The following is a 17067-nucleotide window of genomic DNA, read 5'->3' on the forward strand; positions in this document are numbered from 1 at the left end:
GTGACGGAGAGGGGTCAGCGGATGCTGAAGCGCATAGTGCAAAGAGGTCGCCGACTTTCTGCACAGTCAATTGCTACAGAGCTACAAACTTCATGTGACCTTCAGATTAGCCCAAGTACAGTACGCAGAGAGCTTCATGGAATGGGTTTCCATGGCCGAGCAGCTGCAGCCAAGCCACACATCACCAAGTGCAATGCAAAGCGTCGGATGCAATGGTGTAAAGCACACCACCACTGGCCTCTAGAGCGGTGGAGACGCGTTCTCTGGAGTGATGAATCACGCTTTTCCATCTGGCAATCTGATGGACGAGTCTGGGTTTGGAGGTTGCCAGGAGAACGGTACATTTCAGACTGCATTGTGCCGACTGTGAAATTTGGTGGAGGAGGAATTATGGTGTGGGGTTGTTTTTCAGGAGCTGGGCTTGGCCCCTTAGTTCCAGTGAAAGGAACTTTGAATGCTTCAGGATACCAAAACATTTTGGACAATTCCATGCTCCCAACCTTGTGGGAACAGTTTGGAGCGGGCCCCTTCCTCTTCCAACATGACTGTGCACCAGTGCACAAAGCAAGGTCCATAAAGACATGGATGACAGAGTCTGGTGTGGATGAACTTGACTGGCCTGCACAGAGTCCTGACCTGAACCCGATAGAACACCTTTGGGATGAATTAGAGCGGAGACTGAGAGCCAGGCCTTCTCGACCAACATCAGTGTGTGACCTCACCAATGCGCTTTTGGAAGAATGGTCAAAAATTCCTATAAACACTCTCCTCAACCTTGTGGACAGTCTTCCCAGAAGAGTTGAAGCTGTAATAGCTGCAAAAGGTGGACCGACATCATATTGAACTCTATGGGTTAGGAATGGGATGGCACTTCAGTTCATAGTATGAGTAAAGGCAGGTGAGCGAATACTTTTGGTAATATAGTGTAGTTGAATGTAACCAGTAGCAAACAGTACAAATCTTCATCTACTTGGGCAAGCACAGGCCCATGGGGTTCACGTGCTTGAGCTAAGGGTGGTGCTAGAGGAAAGGTCATGAGTTCACTGAAGCTGGCAAGGCTCATCCTTTGGGCAGCATCCCCCATTTCATGCCAAATTTGATATTTTGGCCCACAGGTGGTGCTAGAGGAGGGTCATGACAATCAAGAGGAATGTGGGAGTATGATTGCACACACCAAATAAGGCATTCTGCTAATTTCATTTCATAATCTCTTATGTGCAAAGGTCAAGAGGGCAGCAAAATTAACAAGGTTCAGTCTCTGGGGAGCATGAATGTGCTTACCAAGTTCATGGAAATCTCAAATTAAAGCACTGAATGGGCAGACATGACCATCACACAGCCATCATTAGGCCCTCTCTGCCAGCATAACAAACAAAAAGAAACTTGGCCTTTTGAAACTTTAAACTTTGGACCTCTTTTCATGTTGTTCCACTTCTGTCTACGCCCTCTTTTAAGGTGTATCTGTATCTATGTTCCACTTTCCAACAATCCACTGAACTAACAGTCTCTGTCAATTTAATATTGCATTATCTCTTATGAGACAAAGTGTGTTTGTCCTTGTTTGACCTATCGTCTACTGATGTGTTGAAACTTTCATTGCATCTTTAGCTATTTTCCAAAGTGGCTGACTCTGAGCTTATGTGTTGGCCTGGATCGGTGTCACTGAAAATAAGCATAAAGAAGTTTTCATACACAGTTAAGTGTGAGTCATCTGCCTCAGCTCTATTCACAAAGGCACAAGTCGAGGTTGCATCAGGTGTTGATGTTGGAAAGTGTTTTTCAACACCTCTGATTGCAGCGCCACTGGGGTTTGATGTGTCATTAACTGTCATCATTACAAGGAGGTGTGAATGTACTCCTCTGGTAGAGACACACACACAACACCAGTGTAAACTATAATGATGTATTTGTTTGGCTGTATTGAAACTAATGTAGTCTTTTTTTAATTTTCAATGTTATTAAACTATCATATCTATAATGAACCTTCGCCGTCAACCAGATTTTATACTTATGTTGCTGTTGTAATGACACAGGACTATTTAGATAAAATGTCTTTTGTGGAGTTAGGTGTGTTGTGTGAGATTCTGAAAGTTATTAATTATTTGGATTCTTTGAAGCTCCAAAAATACTACAAACTTTTTTGTTTGTTTGTTTGCACTGAGGCGTGGTCAAATTCATCAATAAATAATTTTTGTATAAATCCATTTTTTCAAATATTTTATTCCAGAGTGTGAACATAAATAAGATCACGGCTGCCTGTGCTGCAACACAGGCACAGAAAACTGACAGCCATACTCCTGGTATCAATCATGAAGATCATGACATGAAGGCCTGTTTCATGTTTTGAAGTTTTGAAGCTCATACCTCAGGGGCAAGAATGGAGAATATTTTGTCCATCCTCTGTGGAAACATCCAGCCACTGGTTATGGTAAAACCTTGTGCTGTTAGCTTTCTTAAAATGAGAAAAATGGTGTAAAATGGATCAAAATGCACATAGAACATATCCAACACTGGGGTATCCAGCCCTGAATAATTCAAAGCTGTTCTAGAGGGAAAAGGGAGTCAAATTTTTGCATGAGATGAAATGACTAATAAACCGGCCTCTGTGCCTGTGTAGAGTCACAATCCACAATGTTTTTCACTACACTCAGTGTCAGTGTCACTCAAGATGTATAATCTCATGTGCAGAGTTTGCAATTTCATTTGCTATATTTTACTGTGTGTTCATTCAGTGTCTTTGTTTCTGTGAGCAGGAGTCATGCATAGCACTGAAGAGAAATGCATGGGAGGTGTCAGGCTCCTATAAAGAAAATAACTATGAACTCTTAGCTTCTTTGTGTTGTTGTTTTTAAAGGAACGCAAATCTTGCACACATTAACCTAAAAATCTGTAGGCCTATTGTTAAGCAAAGGCAAAGCTTAACTGAGCTGGGTCATTAGGAGCTCTGTGTAGTTTAGTTAAATTCACTGCAATGAAAAGAACCCATCATCTATTTCATGTGCCATTTTATAGTTACCACCCTGGGAGTGTAAAGCCCCACCTGTCTAAGTATTTATGTGATTTTAATGGTGAATTATTAGTGATTTAACGCCTTAATTGGGTGACCCATAGTTTGGCTTCAATCAGTGGTTTAATGCATTAATTAAAGGCGTCCAATGGGCAATCTACCTCGCAGAGGAGGTCGCCATTCAAGTTTCCGCAACAAACACTTATTTTGAAATTTCCAATCCGGAAGTGGCTGATGCGGATAGTAGAGTGGAGCCGCGCGCAGAGACAAAATATGTCTAATATCGGTTATGATAAATCACAGCGTCTGTCAAACACCTGGATTGCTCTGAGACGACTTGACAAAAACGGTTCGTATGTTTTCTTGTATTTGCTGGCAAAGCGGCGATTCAGAAATCAGTCACTGACAGGCCTACTGTTTATGTGTGCGTGCGTGCGCGCGCGCGCGTGTGTGTATCCATAGCAACGACCCTCTATTTACCTAACCCTATGAATAGGAAAAGATGGATAATCAGTGTGTCTTTGCCGACCGTAGTATAAAACCAAATCCGGTTAATAATTCCGATATAATAATAACAATAATAATAGAATAATAATAATAATCAAAATAATAATAATGTGTATTTGCATGGCATTTATCAAAACCAGTGATACAATTGTTACCAGCTTTACAAAAAGCACATAGAGTGAAATAATAAAAGACAAAATGGAGTAATTAAAATAGACAAGCAGAAGAATTAAAATACCAAAACAACGGATGGACTTTCCAAATTATCTGGAGGGCAACAGCTGCATGTGACTGCTGAGTGGGATTAGCCTACTGATACCAGACTGCTACACGGTGGTGTGTGTATGTGTGTGTGTGTGTGTGTACTTGCAAGGACCATAAGTCTGAACAAGAATAAAGTCATATTTTAGAAATGGTTTTGTTTGGTCTGAACGGTGCCTGCTGTGTCTGTTTCAGATGATAGAGTGGTGGCTCTAAGAGAAGTGTGTATTCCTCCAGCAGCTGACCTTGCCACGGTCAAACAGGTGTGTGTGTGCACGCTTGTCTGTTAGTCTGTGGAGAGAGGGTAAGGGATAAAATTTAAAAATATCAGGGCGAGTAGCCAGAATGCTGGTGAGTGATCCTGTTTTCATGTGTTGCCCCACCTCGTGTGTTTCCATTAAGCTTGTTGTTGTCCTGATGGTGCAATAATATCAAATCATACTGTATGTCTGAAACACTGAAGCAGCAGTCTGTGTCCTTTCAGATCATCACAAGTGCTTTCGGGCTGAACCCCACTGCTGCTATATTCAAGGTATGACAACTCATATTCCCTCGAGTTTAAAATGCACGCCTATTTATGTTATGTTTTATTTATTTATTGTTAATAGAACAGAACACAATAAAATAAAGTAGAAACAACCTCAAAACTGTCTTTAGTCTCACCTCAGGCATGGCCAATGTCTTTGGTAGATAATATAACAATAACAACTCATAGGATAAAGTCATACTAAAATAGCAACAACACTGTCGAAAGCCACATGGAAATTTGTTTTATTTAGGAAAATAAAATGCATGATGCTCTTAAAGATTCATTTTATACTATGTTTCTACTGTTCGATTGCACACATTGTCTATAGTGTACTTGTGGTGTTTTGACATGTTCCAGTGATTGAACATTTAATTTCCCAGATCAAATTTTTAGGTTTTCCATCTGCCGTTCAAAAACACCATCATAGTATATTATTTTGCAGTGTAGATATTAAAAGTCATTGTTTTTCCAAGCCAATACAGGGATGTAGGCTCAATAAACTCAATGGATCACAAAGTGAGTAATCAAGAAACAGGGTGAAGGTAATCCCATATTTTTATGTGTAACACTGTGAGACTGTGAAAGTGGTTTGTCTGGTCACGTCTGACTGTCTGTCTCCAGATAAGGAACCAGCGTGGCTGTCTGATCCCCATGAACAGCTCCATCCCCTCTAACAGCAAACACATGTAAGTTGCAACTAGAAACTCTTTCACACTTGTTTAGAGCTCAACTATAATTTGCCTCGGTTGTAGATATTTAAGCGTTTCGGGTCCTCCAAGGCCTATGGAAATAATCTCAAGGAATTCATTCATTCATTCATCTTCTTAACCGCTTATCCTCACTAGGGTCGCGGGGGGGTGCTGGAGCCTATCCCAGCGCACAGCGCAGTGAAACACCCTGGACAGGTCGCCAGTCCATCGCAGGGCAGACAGACAAACACTGACATTCACACACACAGTCATACCTAGGGGCAATTTAGCTTCTCCAATTCACCTGACCTGCATGTCTTTGGACGGTGGGAGGAAACCGGAGTACCCGGAGGAAACCCACGCAGACACGGGGAGAACATGCAAACTCCACACAGAAAGGACCTTGGGTGGGAATCGAACCCAGGACCTTCTTATTGTGAGGCGACAATGCTAACCACTGCATCACCGTGCTGCCCATCTCAAGGAATTGTTAGAAAAAAAAAAAAAAAAACACAAGATGCACACTTTCTCCACTGTAGCTTACTGTAAATGTACTATTCCATCCAAATAAAGTAGTATTATCACTTGCATTTTATTGTTAATAATGAATACAGTTGTATTCAGCTCTGGATCAGTAGAGATTTTGACTCAATTTTAATTGTTATTGGTCTTCACTTGGACATCACCATCTCTGGACTGGGACTGTTTTAAACTCACTTGATTTTAAAACAGAGCTCAGTTACTGTAACATGTTTTACTAACTTTACTAAACATTCATGTCAGTGTGTAACATGTTTTTCATCCCAGGCCATACGTGCTCGAAGTGGTCAAGATCTTCCAGCACGGTAAGAGTGGATTCAACTAATATTCTCTTTAATAGTGTTTTCTACATGACATGGCACTTCCTGCATTTTATTGAGGGAGGACGGTGAAGACAGTGGCTGCCAGGGTCAGGGTTTGGATTCCCGCTGGGGGTACACATGCTGAAAATGTATGCACTTATGATACTAAGATTCAACAATGTCCAACATAACATATATATCATCTGAATCCCACATTAATATTAAAGAAAAAAAGCCTAAGAATCCTTGCTTGATGATTCTTTGTTCTACTCTTTTGATAAACCTAAATAATGGATCACCTTTTCTTTTAACAGTTGAGCATGGCTTCTGTGCAAACACACACCCTATATTTATGACGTCAAGTCCACACACAAAACCAAATCTGTTCAGTGAGGGCCAGTTTGGTACTCACCAAATGGGATAGTCCTGAATTAGGAAAAGAACTGCAGCACATGGATCACAAGGCAAATAATTTCTAAAGTAGATGATTAAAGTTTCAGTGTCAAGTCACTGTCCGTCCTGTTTGTTTTTGGTTTTCAAAGGAGAAAAAAGGCAAAAGGATAGTCCCCTACAAATATTCAACAGTTTTTATACATTAAATATCAACCAGAGGTCAGTGGAATACCAATAAGCCATAAATTACAACATTTCAACAGCATGTCTGTAAAGCTTTATTATGGATCCCACCAGAGTTCTGGGAAAGCACTGTGATTGGTTGTTGGCCTGATTCTATGTATGATTTTACGCTGAAGACAGCAGCAGAAATATGATTAGATGATGAGGAACAGTTCTTGTAACAGCGATATGAAAGCTCTGTATGATAAATATGATTGCCTGCGTCCAGTGGCTGAATCACTCCTTAGTTACTCCCTCTGTTTTCATAGTTTATAAAGTGAGATACTAATTCAGGATGAGGGTCATGCAAGTTATCTTCAGGGGACGGCGTCTGTTATGGCTGTGATTATTCTGTTCCCAGTGTGTCCCAAGCCCAGGACCGTCACCATGACTGCAATCAACAAGAGCATGGCCACCAGGCTACAGACGATTGACAGGAGGGTACGACCCAGTACAGCGCCCACTAATGGTTTAGTAACAAAAACGGTTAATAGCAACTATACAGAAATCCTTCCCCTGTATTCAGCAGTGCTAGACTGCAAGAAAACTGACAACTTTTGGGGAGAGGATACAAAAGCTTTAAAACCATTTAAGTTAAGATCAAACTTAAACAAACAAATAACTATAGAAATATAAGTTTTATATGATGTAAAGTATCCAAGAGTAATTTTAATGCTGAAATATATACTACAGCTGGTATAAGCATTCTCACCCTCAGTTTAGAAAAGAGCAGTGTCAAAGGATACTAATAGTAATAGTTGTAGTAGATGCAATAGTAGAAGTAGTTGTCATTGTTGTTGAGGTTGCATTATAATTCAGAACAATCTCAGAAAGCAAAAATGTACAGTTCATTACGCCTTGCTCCTCCATTTCAGATTCAGAGACTGGAGGACCTCCTGCCTCAGATCAAACTCAGGTGCAATGACAAACTGAACCAGGTATTTGATTCTTCCCAGCCTTCTACATTATGATAAAACACTGACAACCCTGTTAGGCTTCCTCTGCTATGATGGACACCATAAGAAACTCTACCATCATTTACTTTCTCTCCAGAATTACTTCCTATGCCAAACTCTTCTCAGCACAAAAGAACCATATGCAACTATAAATGAATGGTGCAGCTCCCATTATGATGTTACTGCTGTAATGTACTAACTGATACTACCTGAGCCTGTCTGTGGTGTCTCTGTCCACTCCCAGGAGATGGAGTCTCTCAGTCAGAAGCTGCGGTTCCTTCACAAGAGAATGCAGGTGAGTCTTTCCGAATCTGCTCAGAAACACCCCAAGTTCAATCTTTTCACTTGAGGGATTCAGATATTTTGAATTCAGATATCAATGTAGCTACTGCGATATGATTCAGTGTGTATCTGTCAAATGTTTGTCTAACATAAATACCTACTACATAACTGCGAATCTTGCTTATTTCCAATTTCCAAGCAAACATTGCGTTCGATTTTCACCAATCAGAATACATCGCAACTTGAATCAACTAAAATCCAAGCTCTAAACAACCTTGCATCATGTATTGTTATTTTTTTCCCCCCAGAAAAGACATGTGTAATATCAGTCAAAGCAAGTCTATTTTACCACAGTAACCATGTTAAAAGCTGTCTCTCAAATGGTTGTGGTGTCTGTCATGCTGCACGCTGTGTGAGAGTGACGCTGTGTGTGTCCTGCGGTGTGTTTCAGGTGGCAGATTCTCACAGCTGGAGGGGAGTGCTGACCAGAGCCCCCCTGTGGTAGACCGGCCTCACATGTCCAGCTGATATGGACCCCCCAAAGTCTGTGGTGGACGACACGGAGGAGCTGTGGTTACGCTTGTTATTCAGTGCAGTTTTTAGCATCTCATTGTTGATGGATGGCCTGGAAGTCGGATTCCCTTGTTAGTCAGGGTTAAAATAAATAAATAAATACATATATACATATTGCTACAAGAGCAACAGACTTTAGTTCTTGTTTATTTTTTCTACCTGGAATTCTGCTGAGAATTTTTGACCTCTCATTCACTGAACTAGAATTGCGAACAACCTGTTGCTGTGCCTGTCGTATTGTGACGCAAATTAATTCATTACACCAGCGTCACTGAAATATCAAATCAGCGGGGATCAAATATGAATGTTCAAAATGGCCTGGATTTCAGGATCATCGTTCTCATGTGTGTGTGCATTGATGCCAGTGAAATAAAGACGGAGGTCATATTGAGAAATGGAGGGTGTCGTTTTGTTTATAGAATAAGGAAAACAAATTCAAGACCACCTCTTTCTATGATTTTTACGTTTACTGGACTCCTACAAACTGCTGAGGCAAGCTGAAACTTCTTTTTAAAATTCCAGACTTGTTTATATGTATATCTTGTGCTGCAGTTGTTTGTTTGATTGTTTGCTGGGGGTATAGCACTGCATATGTAATGCCAGCTATTTATAAATCATAGGACAACTGATGTGGGATACTTAGAGTAGATTGTATGAAAATACAGAAGGAGCATTTGCATGTAGCTACTCACTGTGAAGTTGCACCCTCTGTATTATATGAATATAATGAGAATAATTATTTATATTTTCTTTGAAACACCACTTTGAAACACCACCACCACTACTATGCTGTAGTACTCTAATGTTGAGTCCATGAAATGATGAAAAAAATAAAATAAATAAATAATAATAATAGTTATCTTTGATTTCACTACAGGCCAAACGGGGTCTATCAGATTTACTTGATTCACTGAGTTTCACCAAGAACCCCATTTGAATGATTGTTTATTTCATGTCCTTGTCAACAGAGAGGAGTCATAAATGCATTTATAAACATGAACATAAACATGAACATTAAGGTCACGTCTGGGTAACATAGGCTACTTATATGAAATGTTAAACATATTCCTGCTGTTTAAAAGAAGTAAAGGAGAAGAATACTTATGCTTTGCCACAATCATGTTGTTTAATAAATTATCAGTGTGTAACCAGAATTAAAATTGAGGCAAAACACCCAATAAATGCAATTTGAAACAAACAGGGAGTTACAAGTTAAAACCACACCAACATCTTCCTCACCTCTAAAGACTTTATCCAAGGTAGGAACTTTTCTTTCAGAGCGCATTGACTACATCGGAATGTTTTCCTGACACCCCGGGCTACGGCGGGTGTTTTGATTCCTGATGCAAAGTTGATATTTACATGATCCTGTTCGGCACTTAGATAGATACGAATAGATAAATTATACCACTTCTATGGTAAGTGGAGATCATTTATAGTTAGATGTCACCTTACTTATACATGTCTATGTAATATTAATATGTTTTAGGACTGTTGAAGTGGTCGCTGTCTTGGTTACTATTATCAAACTAGCATATTAGCCACGATGCTAACTGTTAGTAACCTCGGGCTAAGTAAGGTTAGCTGGGTAAATTAGCTAGCTGCAGTGTGTGTGGCTGGACAGCTTAGACAGCCAGCTACTGGTTAGCCTTGGATGAAGCTCTTGTCTGTCAGACTAAATGCCTGTCAGACGGGCTCTGGTGGAGTGTGCTGTGTTGTCTCTCCAAGACGCCTGTGTGTTTTATCCGTGCTGTAAAGGCTGCTTCTCCAGGATAGACGTGCAGCAACAGGACACGTCGAGGTAAGTACACACCATCCAAGCATGACGCACTTTCTAAGTTGAAGGGAAAACTCTCATCTGCTCTGCCTCAGACTAACAAATAAATCCCAGCACATCATTACATCCATCTCCCACCACTGTCCTCTTCCTCGCCACTCTGTCACAGATTGAGATGTCCCAGATGTGGCTACAGCTGTCTGAGGGAGCAGGTTGACTACAGGTATCGTCTGGCAGTGAGGGTGGCCCGGGACAGCCACATATTTGGAGTCACAGTGTTTGGAAACTGTCTGAACCCGCTCTTTGGCATTCATGCAACTGGATTACAGAGGTAAATGCAGAAGAAGAGCTGCTGTTATTCTCCAGATGATAATCACTGGGGAAAGAATTGTTTTGTCATATCTGGATTATATGCATTTGTAAGCATGAACACATTTGCTGTTTCCACTAATATCAAAATATTTTTAAAATGAGCCTTTTTTAAATTTCTTTTTGGTGAATCTACATTTTTGGCACTCTCCCTGAAAGTAGAAAGAGGATGGAGAAAATCCATAAGACCAACCATCTTCCAAAATTGAAAGTCATTTTTCAGATGACTAATTGTGACTTTACGTAAATGTCAGATGTGTAACTATAAAGCACTGTGCATGTAGAGTGACTGGAGGACTGTGAGATCAAACTAGCGACTTGCAAAATTAGGAGGCTGACCATGTGTGTGATCGTCTTTTGTCTCTGAAAAACCAGACCTCGTCAACCCAGGCTTGCAAACAAAGTCAAAGTCTTGTCATCTTGCAAGGTGACAGTCCATAGCAGATTCTGTGTATGAGGCTTGGTGTAAATCGCGTCCTAAATGGCTCAGACCTTGTTCTACATAACATATTCCTGGGCTGTGAGTGTGAAAGCCATATGCAGTATGACTTGTGAGTGTCAGATTCACTTCATCAGTGTTTCATTATGTTATGTGTACTTTGAGAAGGCTCAAACTAACAATCAAAATGGGTTTAAGTTACTTACTGATGTAACAATGTTAAATCTAAAGGTTTTAGTCTATTGGCTGTATTAATATGTGTTAGGTGTACTATACCAAATCACCAAAACAGTTCCTGTATGTGGCGAATAAAGTGGTTCTGATTGTGATTCTGAAAATCCATTCTGCAGAATAGTGTCTGGACTCTCCTTTGCTCTGTGTTTGCCAGTTTGGTTAAAAGTAGTCGCTGTGGGTTTTGTTGTGTCTGTGATGTTGCAGATTAGTGGAGGATTCAGATGAGCCAGTTCAAGCACCAAGCCGATCCACACTGCTGCTCAAGGCTGTCGAGGACTGTTTCATTGGCAGACATTTCATCTTTGGGATAAAGGTACAGTCAAGCCGGGGTGTCCCATGGGGCTTTATAGATTCAGACACTTACTAGGCATGTGCCAGTACTCACACTGGTTTCAGATATGGGTCTGGTACCAGGCTGAACATGAACTGTCACAGTACAGAATTTTAATTTTAAAATATAATCCTCTATCAATCCCAAGAGCTACATGTAACATATCAGACATCTAAGAATTTTTTTTTGATGATTTTCTTGCTTGTTTCATATAAAGGGTGTAAAGTGGATTTATAGCTCAAACATTTTTGTCTAATGGCTTCAATCTAAATGAAATCCAGTATACCCCAATGAGCACAACCCACCCCATTAAATGCATTAGTCATTCTGAAGAAGAAGAAAAAAAAAACAAATACATGTAAGTCCATGGTAGAATGAAAGTGTTTTAGCTATTTGTAATTTTAAAAATGCCAGAAGATGGCCTTATTTTCCCAAGTTTTGTCCAAATTCATTTAGCTGTGTATGAGATGTATGTGATACAAACAAAATTTTAAAACAGTAGCACACTGTCTAAAAGCGGATATGGAAAAACATTGTTCCTTCCATCCTTATTATCCAAATTCTTATTGGGAATAGCCCACTGGGCTTTGAAAAACATATCCAAGATTTATTTTTCAGTGACGTCATATGTGTATGTGGTCTGTGTGATCTCAAACAGCTTGTCTGTCCTTTATAGGTAACTGATACAGAAAATGGCCCTTTGTTAGGAAGGCCAGTCTCAGGTGGCCAATCAGCCCAGTTCATCGCCAGTCAGATCATCCTCCCCAAAGCTACAGGCCAGGGAGGCTGCACTGTGGTCAGTTATTACCGGACCCTTCTTCAAAAAGCTGCAGACTGTCTGCTGGGATGCACTGATCCCAGACCTGCCACAACGTTACTGCTGCCCCCCCACGTCTCTCCAGTCAGCAGCCTCAATAAATCTATACTGCCTGCCTCATGTCTTCTTTCCCAGTCATTGCAAAGGTAATTACATTAAGAAATACAGTGAACTTTATCACTTTGTATCTGATAATACTCTTTATTTGTATAGAGGCCAACTTTCACAGGGGACTAGAATCAAATTATAAATGAATAGAAGTCAGTGAGCTTGATGTAGACAAACTGAAATCAAAGTGAAAAATAATTACAAGCCAACTAGTTAACTGATGAGAATTTTGAGTGTTGGACTACTTTAACTGAGGTCGTACACAAACACCTGCAGAAAGTCAGTGTCTACAGGTGTCATTGTTAATCTTCTGGTCTTACTAGATGAGTTTGGTTGTTTGAAATGACCAACTATTAGGATTTTGCTTGACCGTCGCTTTTTTTTGTTTTGTTTTGTTTTGTTTTCTATCAATCAATAATCAAGCTTTATTTATATAGCACTTTTTATACAAATACACATAACACAAGTCCTTCACACTTCACCAAACAATAAAAATACTGCTTAACCATTCCTTGTTTTTTGTTCCTAGTTCACAGCGCCTTAATCCCACACCACCATGGCAGCAGTCACTCGGGCTGGTCACTTCCTCAGCAGAGCAGGAGGAGGAAGGCTGCAGCACTCAGGGCAGTGGACATGAGAGCAGCAGACAGGTACACAGCGAAAGACCACCACATTACACACCTGGATGGCAGAGAGGCTGCTGGTGGAAACATGAACTCACAGGGGAGAGAGCACGGTCACCCCTTCCATCATTATACAACGGCAGCTCATGCAATAATCAGTCATTTACCAATAGCCCAGGCTCGTATATCTCCAAGGCTAATGGAAACAGTCCCAGTCTGCACACTTGGTCCAGTCCTCCCCAGCCTGACCACAGTAGGACTTTATCACTCAGCTCCTGCAAGGCTTCTGCAAGCGGGCGGGCCAAACAGTCTTTGTCAACTTCTGTGGCTTGGGAGGATTTGCCTTTCTCTGAGAGTCTAACAGAGTTTTTGTGTAAGGAGGGTGAAGCGCTCAATGGACTTATTGAAATGGAGCCTAATTTAATTGCACCAAATCAGAAAGAAACAGCTGCACAATCACCAGACCAGAACTCATCGAATGAATCTGCCTCACTTTGTCAAAGTAACACCCAGCCGACAGACGCTCTCTCATACAAAACAATATTACTGGATATCACTAATGCAGCTGCACTGAGTTATGATGACGTCACGTTCGACCAGGCATGCAAGGACAATGACGGGTGTGAAAACAGGTGGCAGGGCAACAGTGTTTGTTCCCATGAATGTAAACAGGAGGAGAAGGCTGGGTTTGTGTCTTTGAAAAACTGCAGCGATGAAGACGAGCACTTTGGGGAGGATGTTTACGATTGTTCAGCAGACCTGTTCGATAACTCAGTGATGATCAGTGTGAACACACAGTCACCAGGCATGCAAGATCTGCGTAACGCTAAAAAATCCACCACCAACATGAGCCGGTGTGATCGTTCACAGTCTCTTGACTTCGTCCCGCCCTCTCAGTCTACTCCCATAGTGAAGGGCGCAGTCGTCTCAGGGTTCTGTGTTTCCACATGTAGGAGCCGCACGTCGGGGGAATTCAGCTCACAAGCTGACAGGCGGTGTTCTTATCCTTTCCACTTGGGTACGCCAGGACGGGGCAGTGAAAATCCAGACAGTTCCTCGCTTTATAAATTAAACCGTTTCAGTGCTAACCGGTTGCATCAATGTGGCCGAGTGTATCCACAAAAAAAGCTGTTGTGCAGCCCTTCACCCATAAGACGCAGCCACAGACTCGCCCTCAAGGGAAAAGTAAGGAAATTGCACAATCCTAAACAGTGTCCAGCGACCCACTCCACAAGAGGAAGAGCTATAAACAGCACATCAACAGAGAGGACGTCAAACCAGTGTGACACGAGTGTATGTGATGTGAGCGTGTGTGAGGAAAATGAAATAACGCCTTCTCCTACCGTGACTAAAACAGTAGGGAGAGATTTTAGTCCCTCTGGGAAGGAACGGCCGACAAAAGGAGTTAACTGTAAAAGAACCTGCTTAGACCAAACTCCAGCGTCATCGCGGGCAGGGCTGGTGCAAAGACAGAGAGCGCTTGCCCGTGAGAGTTCGGGATCCAGTAAACACACATCAGTTCATGAGTCAAATCTGAGTGTGTCCAACAGTCACTCCCTCCATGATAACGATGAGGCATGCGATTGGTCGAGAGATCTGTTCTCTGACTCGATGTGAGAGGTCCCGTCAGCAACTACATCTCTTCATTACATCAACATTTGTTAAGGACCGTTTGAGAGGTGATAACTAAATGTGTACACAAAGGAGTGAGTTTGTGCACTCTTGGCTGACTGGATCTTGATCAGTTAAGGCTTAGCTGCTATTTTTCTGTTTTCACCAGTAATAAATGGTTACTTTATTCATCCCAGTCATAGAGATGGAAGTATAGATCTTTCTCACAGCAGCCATTTTGTCATGAAATAGGGTAAACGCCTGACGTATCTGCTAGCAGCACACACTGTTGGCTGCTGTTATTACCAGATTGCAATATTTACACCACAGTAAACAATACTGTTGCCTTATTTTATGGAAACAGTTACAGTCATTAAAATTCAAATTGCCTGGTGTGCAGATGACGTTTTTCACAAGGGTGGGAGTGCATACCGGTGACACATGAGCAATCCTGGCTGCTACTTGCCGTCAGAGAACATCAGTGAAATCCCAGATTTCAGTTTTAAAAGTTCACTTCATGAATACATTTAACTTTTAAGTTTATATTACAGATTGTGTCAGAAATATATGAATGTATTGTAAATGTGAAATAATGTTTAACAGAAATATTTTGCCAAAGGTTTTAAAGTGTAATATAGCACAACTGTATGGTCTAGCATATTTTTAAAGGTGGAATTTTTATGTTTTGTGTTTGAGGCAGTGCTGATGAACTGATCTGACATGCTTTTAAGGTGGCAGACGTGCACACTGCAAAGACGTTCTGCTGCACCGCCGTCCAAAGGGTCAGACATGGTGCAGCAGAACGTCTCTGCCATATGTGATTTGGTGTGTATGTATATACTATTTAAGGTGATAATGCTTATGATATTTAATGTTTTGCACTAATGATTTGCACTAATGAATTAATGCAACACATATTAGCTGGTATTGTTATCAAATGACCTGGTCAAAATAGATTTATGATGAATCAGACTTTGCAATGTTTTTCACGTCCTATTTTTTTCTACTGTGATGGAGAACTATGTGAAGTCTCAAGTAATTTTGGAGACGCTGAATAAGCATTTTTGCCAGTTGGTGTGTAGCTCGAAAATCACTATATAGACACAGTGAATGGGATTTTCAATAAGCACCAAAAATAAATTGAGTGCTGCACACTAGCTAAACTACATTTTGTTCCATGAAATAAAATATACCAGCTAACATCATCTTTGTGCCCTGTTGTCCTTTTGGAGTTCCCTTTTGGTTTCAGTTGTTGCTAGTGTAACCATGGTCTAACTATTATTGTAATGCTGACGGATTTGGGAAGAGGTGATGATGAATTATGCTCTTGTATTAAACTGTTGTACATTGTTTACTGACACTTTCAGACTAGAATTTCATCTAATTTTAGTCTTTCACTTGTCCCATCTCTGGTATGTTTGTTTGTTTATTCATTTACAATTTCAAAACTGCCTTTTTGTACTTTAAAGTCAACCTTTTTTCATTCACCTACAATTGTCACCTTCAGATACTGTAAATATCCACTGCCAAGCATGTGCTAGCTGATTTTGTCTTTCACTTGAACTTTGAGTCAGATTTGGTCGGAGGTGTCCCAGATTTCTGGCTGTTATTCTGTGTGTGTGTGTGTGTGCGCGCGTGCGTGTGTATGCACATGTAGGTATGAATACACATTGTGATATGAGCTAAGAATAGCAGGTACACTGATGCTGCCGCGACTAGAACGTACTGGATGTCTGTGTGTGTGCTGAGAGGGGTACAGGGCTAGAAACAGAAGGGAGTGGAGACTTGGGATACTCTTACATGGCATGCGGGCTAAAAATGGAACTGGGACAAGATGGAAAACAGCTGGACCCTTGTGTGTGTGTGTGTGTGTGTGTGTGTGTGTGTGTGTGTGTGTGTGTGTGTGTTAGAGATGGGTGTACATTTAGCCCGCATCAGCTGGGTAGGGTGAGCTCTGTGTGTCACTCCCCTGCCCTCCACCGCAGCTTATATGGTATATTTATAAGGTGCTATAACATCCTGTTTGGTTCAAAATACTGGATGTGTATTAATTTCAGCATGGGTGATTTCAGTGTGACAGCACCTGCTCTCACTTACATACAATGAAGACCGTATTATGTGCAATCAATAGTATCGAGCTCCTGCCCCTGTGGCTCCAGTTCCTTCTTATGTAATATTCCTTTATGATTTATTATTTGCTGAGCTTACAGAAATTAGAATGACCCTGTATCTAGGCTGTTTATTCTCACCTGAGAATGACTGCAGTTTGTGAGTCCAAAGCTGCGTGGACAAAATAAAGTTGCAAGCAGGTATGCATGCATGGTGTCCTTGCAGTTCTCCTGCTGTCACGTTGAATTAGTCTTGCGTTTGTGTGTGTGCGTATGTAAAGAGAGACCATGTTCCCTAGGCAGCTGGTACGGGACGTGAGCTATGGCACCGAGCAGCCAGCGAATGGAACACACTGCTGTTTGACTGACGTGCCATTGCAGTCGTGTGT

General features: G+C 41.2%; 1 protein-coding gene across 1 annotated transcript; it reads left to right on the forward strand.

The window, feature by feature from the left end:
* Positions 1–9609: 9609 nt before the first annotated feature.
* Positions 9610–15918, forward strand: ddias (DNA damage-induced apoptosis suppressor). Its single transcript, XM_030076728.1, has 5 exons — positions 9610–10062; positions 10208–10369; positions 11285–11393; positions 12088–12374; positions 12866–15918. Exons 1-5 carry the CDS (start codon positions 9941–9943, stop codon positions 14574–14576), a joined length of 2391 nt encoding a protein of 796 aa, XP_029932588.1. The 5' UTR covers positions 9610–9940; the 3' UTR covers positions 14577–15918.
* Positions 15919–17067: the final 1149 nt, after the last annotated feature.

The sequence above is a fragment of the Myripristis murdjan genome, chromosome 3, assembly GCF_902150065.1.
Source record: "Myripristis murdjan chromosome 3, fMyrMur1.1, whole genome shotgun sequence".
Classification (NCBI taxonomy): Eukaryota; Metazoa; Chordata; class Actinopteri; order Holocentriformes; family Holocentridae; genus Myripristis; species Myripristis murdjan.

What these genes read in the sequence shown, in the direction of transcription:
- ddias (XM_030076728.1), top strand. Translation starts at nt 9,941, where the DNA reads ATGCCTGTCAGACGGGCTCTGGTGGAGTGTGCTGTGTTGTCTCTCCAA. An exon ending in CAGCAACAGGACACGTCGAG is followed by an intron (nt 10,063 to 10,207) that starts GTAAGTACACAC and finishes ACTCTGTCACAG; the next exon opens with ATTGAGATGTCCCAGATGTG. An exon ending in CTTTCCCAGTCATTGCAAAG is followed by an intron (nt 12,375 to 12,865) that starts GTAATTACATTA and finishes TTTTGTTCCTAG; the next exon opens with TTCACAGCGCCTTAATCCCA.